Source organism: Vombatus ursinus, unplaced genomic scaffold (genome assembly GCF_900497805.2).
Source record: "Vombatus ursinus unplaced genomic scaffold, bare-nosed wombat genome assembly UNPS02014924.1, whole genome shotgun sequence".
NCBI classification, from domain to species: Eukaryota; Metazoa; Chordata; class Mammalia; order Diprotodontia; family Vombatidae; genus Vombatus; species Vombatus ursinus.
The window spans coordinates 5786759-5803170 of record NW_020954702.1 but is presented as its reverse complement, the minus strand read 5'-3'; the positions used below and the strand labels follow the sequence as shown (position 1 = coordinate 5803170).

The 16412-nt window shown below is 39.7% G+C and overlaps 1 protein-coding gene across 3 annotated transcripts; it reads left to right on the top strand.

Annotated features, from left to right (window-relative positions):
• The first annotated feature begins 1731 nt into the window (after window positions 1-1731).
• CRYAA (crystallin alpha A) lies at window positions 1732-8556 on the top strand. Of its 3 annotated transcripts, none has more exons than XM_027843669.1 (4): window positions 1736-1924; window positions 2386-2454; window positions 3521-3643; window positions 7639-8556. In XM_027843669.1, the coding sequence occupies exons 1-4, from the start codon at window positions 1736-1738 to the stop codon at window positions 7846-7848; spliced, it is 591 nt and encodes a 196-aa protein (XP_027699470.1). In that variant the 3' UTR covers window positions 7849-8556. The 3 variants fall into 3 exon arrangements, with proteins under 3 accessions (XP_027699471.1, XP_027699470.1, XP_027699469.1); XM_027843668.1 differs by having other exon boundaries at window positions 2386-2472; XM_027843670.1 differs by lacking the exon at window positions 2386-2454 and having other exon boundaries at window positions 1732-1924.
• Window positions 8557-16412: the final 7856 nt, after the last annotated feature.

Here is a 16412-nt window from a genome sequence, read left to right as displayed (position 1 = left end):
CTCCCTATTACTTCTAGGATATGATTCTTTTGTCATTTGAAGACCTTCAAAATCTAGTTACAATTTATCTTTCCCGACAGATCACATACTGCTCTCTCTAACAGTCTTTGTTCCAGCCAAACTGACCTCCTTGTGTTTCCCCTTCCGTAACCTTCCATCTCCTTCTTTATGACTTTGAACAAAGCATTCCCCATGCCTGCAATGCTCTTCTTTGCCTCTTTGAACCCCTTGAAGCTTCCTTGAAGATGGAGTTCGAAAGTCACCTCCTACAAGAAGGCTTTCTTGATTCTCCCAGTTGTTAGCTCTACATTACTTTGTATTCATTTTTATACAGTTTATATTTGCTTATCTGTACAAATTGTTTCCCTCCAATAGATTATTAACTTGAAGACAGGAACTCTTTTCTCCCCCTTTTCGTATCCCTAGCACCTACTGGCATTCATTAAGGTTTGAGTAAATGCTTGTTGAGATGAATGATTCAAAGCCAAGACCTCCTACAGAAGCCCAGAAAGAGCAGAAATACTTGGGACAGCAGGTGTGAATTATGGAAGGCTGCACAGAAGAGCTGACACCTGTACTAAGCCTGGAAAGAAAGGAAGAATTCTGAGAGATGAAGATAAGGAGAAGAGTAAATTGCAGTTGCTGGGGACAGATTGTGAAGGCAGGAGGTTGAATGTTGGGTTTAGAGATGTCCCAGCAGCCCGGTTTGCCTGCAACGTGAAGTTCTTAAAAATGAATGATGTGAAATAAAGCTATAAAGCAGGTAGATTGAAGTCAAATGGGGAGGTTGGGGGGGGGGGGGGGACCTCCACAATCCAGGCTGAGAAGTTGGCATTTTATTCTAGAAATAAAAGGAAATCAATGAAGATTTTTTGATCAGGGAAGGATCATGGTCAGGCCAGTAACTTAAGATTATTTTGGCAGCTGGGTGAAGAAGGGATTGAAGAAGGCAGAGACAAGAGGCAGGGAGAATATTAGAATGCTAATATTTTCTCAGAGAAGTTGATAATGCACCGACCCCTATGTTTAGTGGCCTTGATAGAACGGGAATGGATATGAGAGATTTTGTGAATATAGAATTGTTAAGTCTTGACAACTAAGTGGGTATAGGGGTAATGGTGTGAAAGAAAAGAAAAGTCAAGGAAGACTCCAAGGTTAGACACCTGAATGACTGAGAGAATGGTGGTATTCTTAACAGAACTAGAGTTAGACAAATGAGGTAATTTCTTGAGGTCCCCTCCATCATATGATTCTATGAAGAATTTATAAATATGAATGAGATCTTATGAGCTTGCACTAAAAATGTTACCCCAAAAAACATGAATATGATATATGAAAAGATACTCAAGTAGTAATTCCTTGCAGGTGAATTTCCTGGGGAAAAAAACTGAAGAGAAAGCAAGAATATGACTTATGACTAAAACTGATTGATAATAAACCTGCTGTGGCTGGAAAGACACAAACCAAGAAAATAGAAAGGAGCCACCATTCAGGGCAACCTGAATTCTGCCCCGATGGTCACTCTCAGGTTTTCCTGTGCATTTCTGCTGACTGGAATGCCTTCACTATGAGCTCATGTCTTTCCAGAAAAAATCCCACTTAATGCCTTCATTCAGTCAAAGGGGTATATATAGGGGAGTTCTGTAGCTCAGTGCTACGCAGCCCAGGGAACACCACCACTCTCCCTAAAGTGCTTGCATTGTCTTCTCAACTTTTCACCCTTTTGCCAGCAGACATGGACATTACTATCCAGCACCCCTGGTTCAAACGTGCTCTTGGATCCTTATATCCAAGCCGCTTGTTTGACCAGTTTTTTGGAGAAGGCCTTTTTGAATATGACCTCCTGCCTTTCCTCTCCTCCACCATCAGCCCTTATTACCGGCAGTCACTCTTCCGAACTGTCTTGGAATCAGGCATTTCTGAGGTAAGAATCTGTTTGTTCCCCACAGTAGCTACCCTTTTCCTTTGTCAGTTTTCTTATAGATAGTCAGAGGTGATGATAACCCAGAGACCTTTTGGAGGAGGAAATTGTGGTTTGACTACGTGTCTGCTCCAGCAGCGTACACTATATTTTAGGCTGATGTCCTCAGGCTCTGTTATTCATGTTGCACGCGGCAGGTGCATGAGGTTCACTGACCAGCCTTATTCCTGTCTCCCAAATCCCCATCGGAATTCTCAGATTAATAGATGTCTCCATTTGGTCAAGCAAAAACAGAACTGGTGCTTGGCACTTACCAGTTGTTAATTCTAGCTGCATGATTGCACCTTTAATGGAGAAAGACTGCAGCAGCAGAACTGTACTCTAGTCTACTCCATGTCCCTGGGAAGGGGGGAGCTGAAGATAAATCCAAACTGAGCACGACCGTTCTCTTTTCCTCCCATCAGCTCATGACCCATGTGTGGTTTGAAATGCACAAACCACATGCTGGAAACCCCAAGAACAACCCTACCAAGGCAAGTTGTCTGTGTTCAGCTGCTTCCCCAACTGTCTGCTCTGGGCTGTGAAAGCCAGGCTGGGGGTGGGCGCTTCCTTGTATCCTCCAAGTCACTCTATCTAGGGTTTCCTCTCCAGCAAATTGCAGAAAATTTAGAGTCTCTTCCCTATTGGGTTAGTGGAATCTCCCAGTGCCTGCTCTAAAAAAAAAAAAAAAAATGCACCAAAAGTAACTCTACAAAAATCTAGGAAACTGATAAAAGGGCTGATTAAGTAGAAGATGTATGATAATAACTGATATTTATAGAGCATTTATTTGAAAGCTGGCAAGGTGCTGACACATGTTATATATCATTTGATCCTCACAAAAACCCTGTGAGGTAAGTACTCTAAAAATTATTATCCTCCTCTTACAAATGAGAAAAACGATGCTTAGAGAGGGTAAATGACTTGTCCGTGGTCACTCAGCTAGTAAGGGTCAAAAGTATGATTTGAATTCAGGTCTTCTTGACTCTAATCTCTAAATGTGCAATCCAGTATGCCACAATGATTCTGTTAGTATAAGGGCTTAATAAGTAATACCCAAATGCTCAAAGGAAAGACGGGTTATGTGAAAATATGCCACAACAATAATCTTATTCACCCATCACTTGAAACAGAAAGCTTCTTAAGAGTGTTAAAATGAATCAGGGATACAGTTATTTAACACTCCAGACAAGATAGAGATGGTAGCACTGTCTATATGTGCAAAGTGAATTGCAGAGTGGAGACAATTATGCCAAACCCTTAGGCAAAATGAACAAACAAATTAAAAACCCATTATTGAGAAAACAGAATTTTTTTTTTTTTGGAACTTAAAGACTGAGAGTGTCTATGGATTCACCAAATAACTCAACCCACCTCATTTTGCTTTTAGAGACTTACTCTACATCCCCTATCTTAAAAATGGAAGGAGCCACAGATCCATTCTAATTCCTTTAGCTTTCTACAGTCCATCTCAGGGAACATGGAAGAGAATTGTTTCCTTGTCCACCAACAGGCTCTGCCAGGTGGTTGGTAAATCTGCATGTGACGTTTTAATTTCAGGTGAGATCTGACCGAGACAAGTTTGTTATCTTCCTGGATGTCAAACACTTCTCTCCTGAAGACTTGACCGTGAAGGTATTGGATGACTTTGTGGAAATTCACGGGAAGCACAGTGAAAGACAGGTAAGACAAAAAGCCATTAGCATCCATCATTAGCAAACCATTTGTGGTTTATCTTGTTATCTTTGAAGTCCTTTAGTTGGACTGAGAAAGAGGAGGAGTTGAGTCAGGGAGAATAGGACAGTGAATGAATTATTTAAATTAAATCAATTTCTTCTGAGGGTCACGATGTATCCTCAATAACCTCTCAGAAGATAAAACAAAGCAATGTAAGTGATTATCAGCAGGGCAGTCTGACAGAATACACCAACCCTCAAGTGGCAGTATTGGATTTCAAATATGCCTCCACTGCCAATTTTGCTTTGTAAAAACTGCTCAACTTTAATTTAGTTGCTCCATCAGCCTCTTTGACTGCCAGGAAAATACTTCAAATATATAAAGGACCTATGATTTCCTCATGTGGGAACTCCTTCTACCTAAAGGCAGATAACAGCCTGCTCATGATTTATAGTCTTAGAACGGTACCTGAGATTTATGCAGATTGTGACGTGACTTGGTCACACATAAATATGAGTGTCAGAGAGGGGATCTATACTCAGGGCTTTAGATCTCCGAGTCTTATGCTGTATCAAAGGTGTCTCTTTTGCTAGGAGAATGGTTTAATTAAATGAGCTAAGATTTGTGCTAAGCTCCTTAAATAGAGATGGCTTTGTTTTGGTCTGTACGTTCCCAGAACCTAGATCATTTCCTTGCTTAATAAATAGATGCTTAAGAAATATTTCAATAGAGCAGAGTTGCCTTTAAGGTATATGATTGAAACGTCATGAGCAAATACTGAGAGTCATTATTAATTCTAGTGTCCCAAAGTGTATCATCTGTATGACTTTACCATGTCATCTATAGGATTCAGTCTTAAGCTTAAACAGGAATACCAGGGCATTAATTAGACACATCTTGGTTCATAACAATCAAACATTGAACTGTGTTTTGATTCAGGGAAAGCTAAAGCAAGTATGCTATCTAAAGCAGACACAGGACTTCTGACTTTTCACATGGCAGTATGCCTAGCATAAATGAGAAGAACAAATAAAACAGTCTTAGGTTTGGAAATTTTCCAAACATGATATGCAAAATTGAAATAAGACTATGTAGTATATAAATGTTGATTGAGTTGAATTGAAATGAAATAGAATGTTAGCAGAAGTCTTAATGTCCTTCTCAAAGTTATAACCTTCCCTGAAATGTGAGGCACTTAAGAACAAGCCCCCAACTTTCCTACCTGTAGTAAAATCATGCCACCTTAAGTCTTAGTTCTGCTACCTCTCTGTATTCCTGGGATATTTTAATTTAATTTAATTCCTGGGACCACTTTAATTTCATCTAGCCAATGAGACATTTCTCCATCTTATCTTATTTAATTGATATCTTTAGCTTACAGAAAAGAGAATGTTGTTGGATCTACAAAATTTGAAGCTAAGAGATTTGAAACTAATTTTCCTTTAGATGGGTCTTTTTATTCCCATGTTACTTTATTGCTATAACTCCTAACCATATAATATGTGTGTGTGTTCACAGATATACATGTATGTTGTTATTCAAGTCATTTCAGTCATGTCTGACTTGTTGTGATCCCACTTGGGATTTTCTGAGCAAAGATGCTGGTGCAGTTTCCTTCTCTAGCCCATTATACAGATGAGGAAACTGAGGCAAACAGAGTTAAGTGACTTGCCCAGGGTCACAAAACTACTGAAGCCAGATTTGAGCTCATGAAGATTGTCTTCCTGATTCCAAATTCAGTGTTCTATCCACTGCGCTTTGTATTCCCATTGCCCCATATATGTGTACAAAAATGTTTAAAAATACAGTGGGACTATCAGTGGGACTATTTTTTAATGAAGCATTATTTTAATTCAAGAATTAAATTGATGTAATTGGAAGAACCAATATCCTGGTCATAGAATGACCATATAAAAAAGGCCTAGGAAACCTACTGTAAAAATTCTATTTTTACATTTTTTGTTTTGAAATAGAGGTGTGGCTGGAAACAGTTTTTAAAGAAAGAAACTAACGTAATCCATGGCCCCAAACTCTAAGCTCTGGTTTGCTTGAACTGGATTTGAAATCAGGAGACTTCTAAAGAATTACCTCTCTGACTCATGTTGTTCCCTCTCAAAGATTTCTCTGGGAAATATTGGAATATAGCTTGTTTCTAGGTCTCCAGAGTTGTGGATAAAGCTCTTTTCCAAGGGCTCTTCCAAGCCATGAATATAACAACAAACATTGTCTACAGTAGTCTTTTACCTCTACAACAATTTAGAAAACACATTAAGAAATCACAGTATTCCATAAACAATGGAAATTCTTTCCACATTTTTGGTCACTATGATCTTCCCCAACCTTTTACCGTTACTCTGGTACCTATAAAGGTCCCCAGGGACATAGCACCATAATCAGTTGTTTGGATCAGTGGTATCAAACTCAAATAGAAATAGATATCCATAGCCTGCAAATTGACTTATAATACCACAAGTTAACATTGTCTATATGGTATTATATTTTTATTTATTTTGTTAAATATTTCCCAATTACATTGTGATCTGATTCTGGTGGCACTCAAGAGTTTTATAGGCTGGCATACACCCATATCATGGTTTGATATTTCTTGTTTGAATTATGCTCGGAAGGGAAATATATTTGAGGTCGCTAAACATGCAACAATCCCTTCTGTCCAATACTCTAGTGAGTCCCACTTTCACTCTGGGGCACTCTGACCTAATGGTACTACTTTAAGTACATAGTAGGAAAGTTCCCTTAACTCAGGAAGGGAAACAAATTTGGACTTGGTGGAGAGAAAACCCTTTTTCCATTGGCCCTGCATTTTTTCGGATAATTTTTGGTAGTAGTAGAGAGCCAAGTTGAAGTCTTTTGCTCTCCTATTTTGGAGCTCAATCCCTTGATCGTCCTCCAGCTGTAGAGCCATGTATGTACACAATCTTTTTTTCTGCTCAAATGGCTGGCAGCGTCCAACAACTCTCTCTTCTCTTTAGAATTCTAGATTTCAAAATTTCCAGGAAATATCCCTTCCTCTATTCAGAAAGCTAGAATTCAAGATTTTTTGCTGTTCCTTCAAAAGGTTGAGGTTCAGGAATTCCCACTACTGAGCCACAAGGTTCCCCTTCCACAACTGTCATCTCTGGGGCTGAAGTTACACTTCATATCTAGGGGCAGGAATCTAGGGTCCAGGACCATTCTTGGGGCCGCATAGTTAACAGGCTCCACCACTGCCCCTAAAAGACTTCTTTCAGGCTGTATGGATAAGAGTATGTGTAATTACATGGTACTTCTGCCCCAAGGCTGCCATTAACAGCTCCCAACTGAGGAAGGCTGTATGCATGTATAGACTTCACCCCCCCTCCCCCCAAGGTTTGTTCTACTGCTGTCTAGTCTCATTTGAGAGTGCTTTAGAAATTTTATCTCCTTTGATCCTCACAACAACCCTGGGAGATAGGTGCTATTATTATTTTACAATCAAGGAAACTGAGGCTGAAATCAAGTGATTTTTCCAGTCACACAAGTAGTAAATGTCTGAGTTCAGATTTGAACTCAGTTCTTGCTGACTCCAGGCCCAGTGTTCTATCCACTGCATCACCTAGCCCAGCCCAATCAACTTATTTCAATCAATGAGACTTAAGAAGACTCTCTAATCCTCAATGAGGTGTAGTTGTATCCCAGTTCTATCAATGATACTGTCTTCATGGTGAGATACAAAGTCCTAAAAAAAGGTTTAGTACCCTGTAAACTCATCATGTTTATTCCTTCATCTAAAGCTATATAATAGCTTTTTGTTTAGGATGTGTGAATTCTTTGCACATTAGAGAACTGTGGTAGTTTTATGCCTACTCCACGTATGCAAAGTATGTGTTACATATAGCCTGAAGGACTTCCAAATTCATTATAGAATTAGAATTCTGAGGCATGGAATACCTATAATCACAGGAGACAGTGGATAGCCCTCTGCCTTTGAATAGTCATTCTTTCCTACCTTTGCCTTCCGCCAGGATGACCATGGCTATATTTCCCGTGAATTCCATCGTCGCTACCGCCTGCCTTCCAACGTGGATCAGGCCTCCATTTCCTGCTCCCTGTCTGCTGATGGCATGCTGACCTTCTCTGGTCCCAAGATCCATTCTAACATGGATTCAAGTCACAGTGATCGATCCATCCCTGTATCTCGTGAGGAGAAGCCCACCCTGGCTCCCTCTTCCTAAGCTGAGGCAACGTGAGTCACATAGGCTGCTACCATCTGCAGTCTTTCCTCACAAAGCCATTGCATAGATACCAGGGGAAAATGTAGAAAAGTCAGGGTTGTTTTTTTTCCTCTGCTCTATCCCCTCTTTTTTTGTTGTTGTTTTCATTTTCTTAGATGGGATGAAGGTCTGAGAGAGTCTGAGACATTGTGCCTTGAGGCCTAAAATCTAAAGAGCTGTGATGTTAGTGATGACCTAAAATCTAAATGTTAAAACCCAAATCCCATCACCTGGCTGATTTGCAGAAATGGCCATTGTCCTATGCTGTTTTTAATAACATCTTCAAGTGACTGAGAGTGTTCCTGGTGTTAACCTCCAATAAACCAAATGAAGAAGAATCAACAACCGAGCTGATCAATGTGAAGAGAAATTGAACTAGAGGGAGTGGGGAGTAATAGACATTTAAGAAAGAACCTCCAGGTAATTCAAAGGTTCACATATGACACAACCTAATATATGCAGGTCACAGCTGGATTTTTAGACAGGTGTATCCCAATAGCAAGGATGTTAGTGTCTGTTAGCGATGCTTCCTACGACAGCAAGGAGTAGGCGTTTCACAGCTTTGGAGATTCTGTGAGAGAGTTACATCATAATATTAAGGCTTCAAATCCCCACTGGGATCTCACAGGGCTGTATGTCTCAGACGACCTTTCTCAAAATCTTAAAATTTCTAACATAGGTTCACCACAATGTAAGAATACCACCACTGGCCACCAATAAAGTAAATGTGACATGAGCAAACCATGGCTTTGTGTCAATTTCTTTCTTTCTTTTTTTTTGGTGAGGCAATTGGGGTTAAGTGACTTGCCTAGGGTCACACAGCTAGTGTCAAGTGTCTGAGGCCAGATTTGAACTCAGGTCCTCCTGACTCCAGGGCCTGTGCTCCACCCACTGCACCACCTAGCTGCCTCAAATTCTTTCTTTTCTTGGGGTTTGGAATGGAAAGGATAAATGTGTCGACCTGGTGAGAAAGAAGGTTCAAACACGACTATTATTAAACGTTGAAGTTTGGGGAGAAAGAATTGAAATTCTTCCCCCTCTTTGCCAAGGTGTTAGTTTTCTGTGTCCTACAATGATCAGACCACATCTGGAGTATTGTATTCAGTTTGGTACATTGAAATTTGAGGATGACATTGATAAGTTGGAGTGCATTCGAAGAAAAGTGACCAAGATAATAAGATGATTCAAAGCCATGCCACATGAGGATGGGAAAAAGGAACTAGGAATGTTTAGCTAGGAGAAGAGGCACATTTAAGGAGACATCTGTGGGATTACAGAGGGCTAAAGGGTAAAAGTAAAGCAGCCAGGTGGTACAATGGTTAGAGTGCTGACCCTGAAGTCAGGAAGACCTGAGTTCACATGTGACTTCAGACATTTACTAGCTGTGTGACCCCTGGGTCAGTCACTGTTTGTCTCAGTTTCCTCATTCTAAAATGAGATAATAATAGCACCTTTCTCTTAGGGGTTTTATGAGATCAAAAAAGATGATATTTTAAAGCATTTAGCACAATAGGTGCTATATAAATACTTATTCCTTTCCCAAGTAACCATGAAAGAAATTGTAAAATTTAAAATTCAATAAAAAGAATTTAACAATTAGAGATGTCCAATAATGAAAGATTATGGTGTGAGGTTATGGTCAAGAGCTTATGGTGATGATAACAATAATAACAATTGCATTTATATGGTGCTTTAAGATTTACAAAGAGCTTCACAAATATGACCTCATTTTCTCCTCACAACAATCCTGGGAGGTAGGTGCTATTATTACCTCCATTTTGCAGATGAGGAAACAGACAGATAAAGGTGAAATGACTTGTCCAAGGTAATGCAGCTAAGTGTCTGAGAACAGATTTTAACCTAGGTCTTCCTGATTCCAGGCTCAGTGCTCTCAGTGCTCTAGCCACCATCTCGTTTGATTCCCAGTGCACCCCCCCCCATTAAAGGGGCCATCCCTCAGCTCACTCCTTAAACAGCCCTAATCACTGAATGGGCATTGCCTCAGGCAAAGTGAGAACTTGGAAAGACCTTAGCTTAAAAAGACCAAGGTCCCCCACTACAACCTGGGCCATCTCCAGTTGCCCCGATCCATATCTGGCCACTGGACTCAGATGTACCACCCTACTTCCAGGCATCATAACCTATATTCATGACTACAACTTCTTTTTGCCTCCTTCCAATCAATTTTACAGATGGCTTCCAGATATAGCTTCCCAAAGCTCAGGGTTGATCTAATAACTACCTTAATGTTTCATTAAGACCATGATTTTTATCAATGTGAGTATTCTCTTCGTTGGTGAAACATGCAACCCACCTGTGCCTCCTTATCCTATGAAGTCTTCATCCATGTTTTCTCACATGTCCTCCATGGGGGAATCTATCCAGTGGCTTACTTGCTGACATTCATATAGTGTTTTAAGGTTTGCAAATTGTTTTAAGTATATTACCTCTTTTGAGTCTCACAACCATCTGATGAGGTAGATACTATAATTATCTCCATTTTATAGATGAACACATTGAGGCTCAGAGCAAGATATTAAATGACTTGCCTATGTCCACACAACTATAAACAGGTGGATTTAAACCCAGGTCTTCATGACTCTAGGTTCAACCTTCTATCCATGACAGTGTGCTATCTCAATGTTTCACTTAAACTGTCCTGTCCTGTTATACAAGTGGTTTACCTCTGTTTAAAAATATTTCTTGGATTACCTCCTTTTTGCTACTTTTTTGCTTAGTAGCTCATCATTAGAAATACATTGCTGTCTACTTACCAACCATTCATTTCTTCACTGCATTTTTGGGATACTCACAACTTTTATCTTCAATGATTGCAACCATATGGCTTCAATGAGAGAATATTTATGAGTTTTTATGACAGTGAGCAACTTGGAATAGTTGAAAGCATTGTGCGTCTTCCCATATATAATATATAGCCCAATCTCTTCCTTTTACTTATTTCATGCCCGGCCAATTTTCTATCGATAGTGCTTCTCCAAGACATACGTTATCAATGGACATATCATCAACTAAATACTATAGACTAGATATGCTATCCATATGATTTTTCCTGCATGGATTGTTGTGCCAATCTCTTTTGTATCCTCTCATATCTATCTCATTGAGGAGGCTCTGTAATATTCTGTGATTTATAGAATGGGCACAATGTCATCCAAGTGCTTTAAAAAGAGTGCTTTGAAGGCAGACTTCATTATCAACGGAGAGTTCCTCTTCCATTATGACTCTATATTGTCCACATCTTCCATGACAGAAGTAAACAAACCTCTTTGGTGAGTCTACAATTCCTTCTTTTATGCACTGATCAACAATAATCAGAGGATCATTTAACACAATTATTTCTGTGGTTGCATTTGTCAAGAAATCTTATTTGATTTTTACATACATGTGAGAGATTCCTTTTTTAGAGGAGGGCCTTTTGCGTGGTATTTTGATCTATTGTGTCAAATATTTCTTTTTGTTTTGTTTTGTTTTATTTTATTCTTAGGCAATTGGAGTTAAGTGACTTGCCCAGGGTCACACAGCTAGTAAGTGACAAGTGTTTGGTCTGAGGCCGGATTTGAACTCAGGTCCTCCTGACTTCAGGGCCGATGCTCTACCCACTGCGCCACCTAGCTGCCCCCAAATATTTCTTTATAATCAATAAACAATATGTGCAGTAAGATAACATAGTTTATGTACCTTTCAGGCTATTATGTGACTTTAAAGACATGGTCTGTTGCAGAAAACAGTATGCGAGAGTTTACCTATTCCTTCCTGATATTTTCATCAAGTATACCCTTGATCATTCTCATAAAGATTTTATAAAGAAGTAGGCATATAAAAAAGTAGACACGAATGTTTTTTTGAAATAGTAATATCATCTATGAATTTTTTCATTCTTTTGATATCTTTACCTCCGAGATATGTTGTAAAATGATGCCTAAATATGTTCAAGAGTACTTTGCTTCCAATACAGCATTCTGCTAGCCTGGCGAGACATTAAGTACAGATGCTTATTATCAGAAGGTTGACCGCTAGGTAATAATTATTTTTTTTTGTTATTGTAGCTCATAATACAAACAAACAAAAATCCCAACTATCTTTAAATGACCCTAAGTTCTCTGTAGCTTTCTTCTGTTGTGATGAGCAGTAAGATTCATCTAGTTCTCAGACCTTTTATTAATTTAATTGTTGTTACTTTAAATGGGAGATCTTGGTCCTGGGATCAATGAATTTAATCCATCAGCAACCATATGTGAGCCAGATGTATGCTAGACACTGAGGATACAAACAGAAAGAAAATAATAAAAATTTAAAAATAAACACTTTTAGGAGCTTATATTCCAACAGGGAAGACAAACTACTATATGATTACATACAGAATAAATGTAAAAAGGATAAATATAAGTTAATGCAAGGTAGTAAGAAAGGAAGAGCAGGAGCATTTGTAGGGATTAGGAAAGGCTCAGAATAATCAACACTTCTGCTGGGCTTGAAGTGAGTAAGGGATTCTAGGCAGCTGGTGATGCAGTAGATAGAGCACTGAGACTGGACTTAGGGAGGCCTGAGTTCAAATCCAGCCTCAGTTGCTTACTTGCTATGTGATCCTTTTAACCTGTCTGCCTCAGTTTCTTCAGTTGTAAAATGGGGATAGTACCTACCTCCCAGTATTGTTGTAAGGATCAGATGAGACATCTTTAAAGTGCTGGCACATGGTAGGCACTTCATAAATACTTGTACCCTTCCCCAACCTCCTTCCCTTCTTTAAGGCAGGGGTGAAGAGGAGTGCATTCAAGGCTTTGGGGATGTCCAGTGTAAATGCTCAAAGATGAGAAATGTTGTGATGTGTATGTGAGAGAGAGAAGATCAAATTGACTGGATGATAGAGTGGGAATAATGTATAATGAGGCTGGGAAGATAGTTTGGGCTTTAAATGCTAAATAAATATATTTTATATAAATATATTTTAATATATAAAATGAATATATTTTATCCTGGTGTCAATTGGGAGCCACTGAAGTTAACTGATCAGGGGGTTGAAATTGTCAGATCTACACTTAAGGAAAATAATTGAAAGCTGCGGGGATGATAGACTAGAATGGGGAGAGATTTCAGGCAGGGAAAGCAATTAGGAAGCTATTGCAATAATCTAGGGGAGAAGTGATAAGAGCTTGAATTAAGGTGATGGAAGAAAAGGATTGAATGTGAGAGACTTGGGGAAGTAGAAATGGCAATATTTGGCAATGGAAATGCAGATAGTGATGATGTAGGCCTCACCCTAGTAGTAGTGATGAGGTCTAGAGGTTAGGGGTCCTAGAAACCCAAAATCTGAGAGACTGGAAGAAAAAATGGTAGTGACTTTGACAGGAGTAAGGGAAGTTTAAAAGAAGGATGGGTTTATGGGGAAAGATTTAGTTTTGGACATGTTGAATCTGAGATGTCTTCAGGAAATGTCTGTAACCTGGGTTATACCCAAGCTTGGGGTGCTTTATGTGCTTCTGTCTCTGTGGAGGGAGATGTGACTAAATCATTGAAGAAGAGGATGGATGTAGTTCTGTGCGAGAGATTTGCTGATTTGGTGTAAGACTCTTGAGGAGAGACATATGGACAGAGGACTCTCCAGGGATGAAAGAGAGAAAGATTTTGGAATGACAGATATACAAGGAAAGCTGACTTCATCATGTCTCTGGGATTGCTTGAAATTCTAGAGAATGCTAAAACAGACCTTTTTTGCATGAGAGTGGTCTTGGTTTGATCTGGGTTCTTATCTTGCTCTCAGGTGAAGAGCTTATTCACTCTTTTACATTATTTAGTATAGTCTAATCTGTATAACTTCTCCAATTTCTGTGTGCTTGGTTAAATGGTTAACTCCCTATTCACTATTTGTAATGGGATTGGGTTTTTTGAGGGGTGTGGTGTGGGTAACTATGGTTTGGTGAGAAGGAGGTAAATTGGTAAATTGTAAGGAAAAGGGGCACACTATTCCTTAAAAGCAACCAGGGATAGTATGTATGCCTTTTGTCCTGAACTGGCCTGTGCTCTCAAATCCCTAGTCTTTTCACTGCTCATCTTTTGCCAAACCTTAGCCCTAGATTATTGGTACCATCTGTCTCCTCTGCTCTCTGTTCATGAGTTGCTAAAGTCCCACAATTGTGCTGACTGCATTAGCTATTTAAATTCTGCATTATCCCTCTGGTCTCTGAGGATATCTGCTCTCAAATCCCTTGTCTTCTTATCCTATCACAGCTCATCTCTGCTAGACCGGTGGATATGTTGCTAGACTAGCTCCTCATAGGACCTGGCATTTCTGCTGGATGCTTCAATCCATGAGACATCCTTGGGCTCTACTCTTATATGGGACACTGCAGTCTCTATCACGTTCAGCATCACTGTCAGCTGAAACCTCTTTCAGCTAGGTTACTAATATGTTTTTCAGAAAGGGCACTAAACCTTTGGTAGAGAAGCATTCCCAATAACTCTCCCTCAGATTCTTAGGTATGAGGTTTATCATCTTGCAAGAAGGATAAGGCAGAAGTTGAGCTTCTATCTTTAACTACTCTTTCTGCTTCAGAGTGGAATTCTCTCAGTGAGGTACCTCACTCTAACTTATGGTGACTATTCAGAGTTCTTACAAAACCTTTCTCTTTGCTATGCAAATGAGCAGCTGGGGACAAGGTAATGTGATGATTAAAAAGGGTTGAGAGACACAGTTTCTGGATAATTTAATCATTTTGTTAACAAGGCCAGCACATCATTCATAAAAGGATAGTTATTTGGCCATCTCTCTTAGACCAAAAAAACCATCATGGAAGCAGGCTCAGAGCTTATGTTTGACAATCAACTCTGATTGATTAACACAATAGAAGATGGGCTATATTAAAATGAGGGTCTGAGAGTGATAACATGTCACTTTTGGACAGAGAAATTATCTCTATATCCAGGCCAATCCCAGCCTTGGGCCATCTATTCAAAGAATGTATACACTACCCAAGCCCAAGCACAACACAATGGCTATCCATCAGGGTGGGGTCTTAATCCAATCTCATTATCAGCAATGTCCTTCTAGAGACTGAACTTTTAAAATCAGGATTTTAGAAGAAGGGGAGCATTCTGGATCTCCCCAAATTATTGGTTATTAATAATCATTTCTCTCAGTAATGAAGCAGTACTTGCCCTGCTTATTGTCTTCATTGGCTTTTTCATATGCAACTGAGCTACTCAAAACCACACATTCCCTAACTGGTATGGAGTACCTTGTTACATTTGAAAGGCACTCACCCTTACATCTCTTTGTCTCTGTCTTTGCTCCTTAGTACTTTCAACTCTGCTGAAAGGGGCACACTCTTATCTATTTAGTACCTGCTGGGCAAACTGGTTGTGTTTGTCCTTCGTTCTAGAAGAGGACCATGACGTCAGGGAGGTGATGATGTGACTTGCAGTTGACTTTGATTTGGGAGGGCTGTGCAAGGTCACCAGCCTCACTTTTGCCTCCAGAGCCATTTGGATTCAGTGGCCAGATATTCATCAGAACTACTGGAGATGGCCCAGGGTGCAATGGGAGACCGTGGCTTTCTTCAGCTAAGGTCTTTTCAGGTTCTCACTTTGAGGGAGGTAACACCCACTCAGTGAATAGGCCTCTTTAAGAAGTGAGTCAAAGGATGGCCCCTTTAATACAAAAAAAAAAAAAAAAAATCAAACTGGGAGGGGAAGACCCTCAGGGTTCCTGGCCAAAAGAGAAAGTTACTATTTACATTCACTCAGAGCCAGGAGGGCCCCAAAAGTAATCATTAAGTGGTTCATGGGCAGAGACCTTTTGTTGTCCAATCTATGAGCTCCAGAGTGAATTGGGTTTAAGGCTTGGGCTTTGACAAAGAAATTTAGCTAGTAAACCCCAGAGAGGAGGATTAGAAACTGGGTTTGTGGAGGAAACTGTGGCAAAAATTTCTCCAAAAAATGATAGTGGATTGAGGATATTCTAGAGTGGAGAAGAGGTATAGATAGATGTGATCAAAGGTGAACACGGACTCTTAATTATTTTAATTATTCATAGTACAACAGTGACCACTCTTGCCTTCACTGCCTGAAGTCCAGGTTTGTTAAATGTTACCCTGCCCCATTCTAACATTAGCTCAAGCCCCTACCAATCACATTCCCTCAATTTTAGGGGGTCCCCAAGTACCCCAGTTCTATTTAACCACTTAACAGTTAGACTAGTTTTACAAAGAAATATTAACTTCAGTAGTATAATAAGAGCAAAAATACAAACATTTCTCCTCCCCAAGTTTAGAATGAAAGCAAGAAGCTGGGAAAAATTTTTTTACAGCAAGTTTCTCTAATAAAGGCCTCATTTCTCAAATATATAGAGAACTGACTCCAGTTTAAAAGAATACAAGTCATAATGATGGGGATGGGATCTGAGCCCCTAAAAGGAAAAGACAACGTCTTTGGGATCTAGACCCTAAAAAGGAAAAGCCCTGGACTTTCCCACATGGTCAAGTTTCTGGCATTCTCCTGAGTCTCTAATC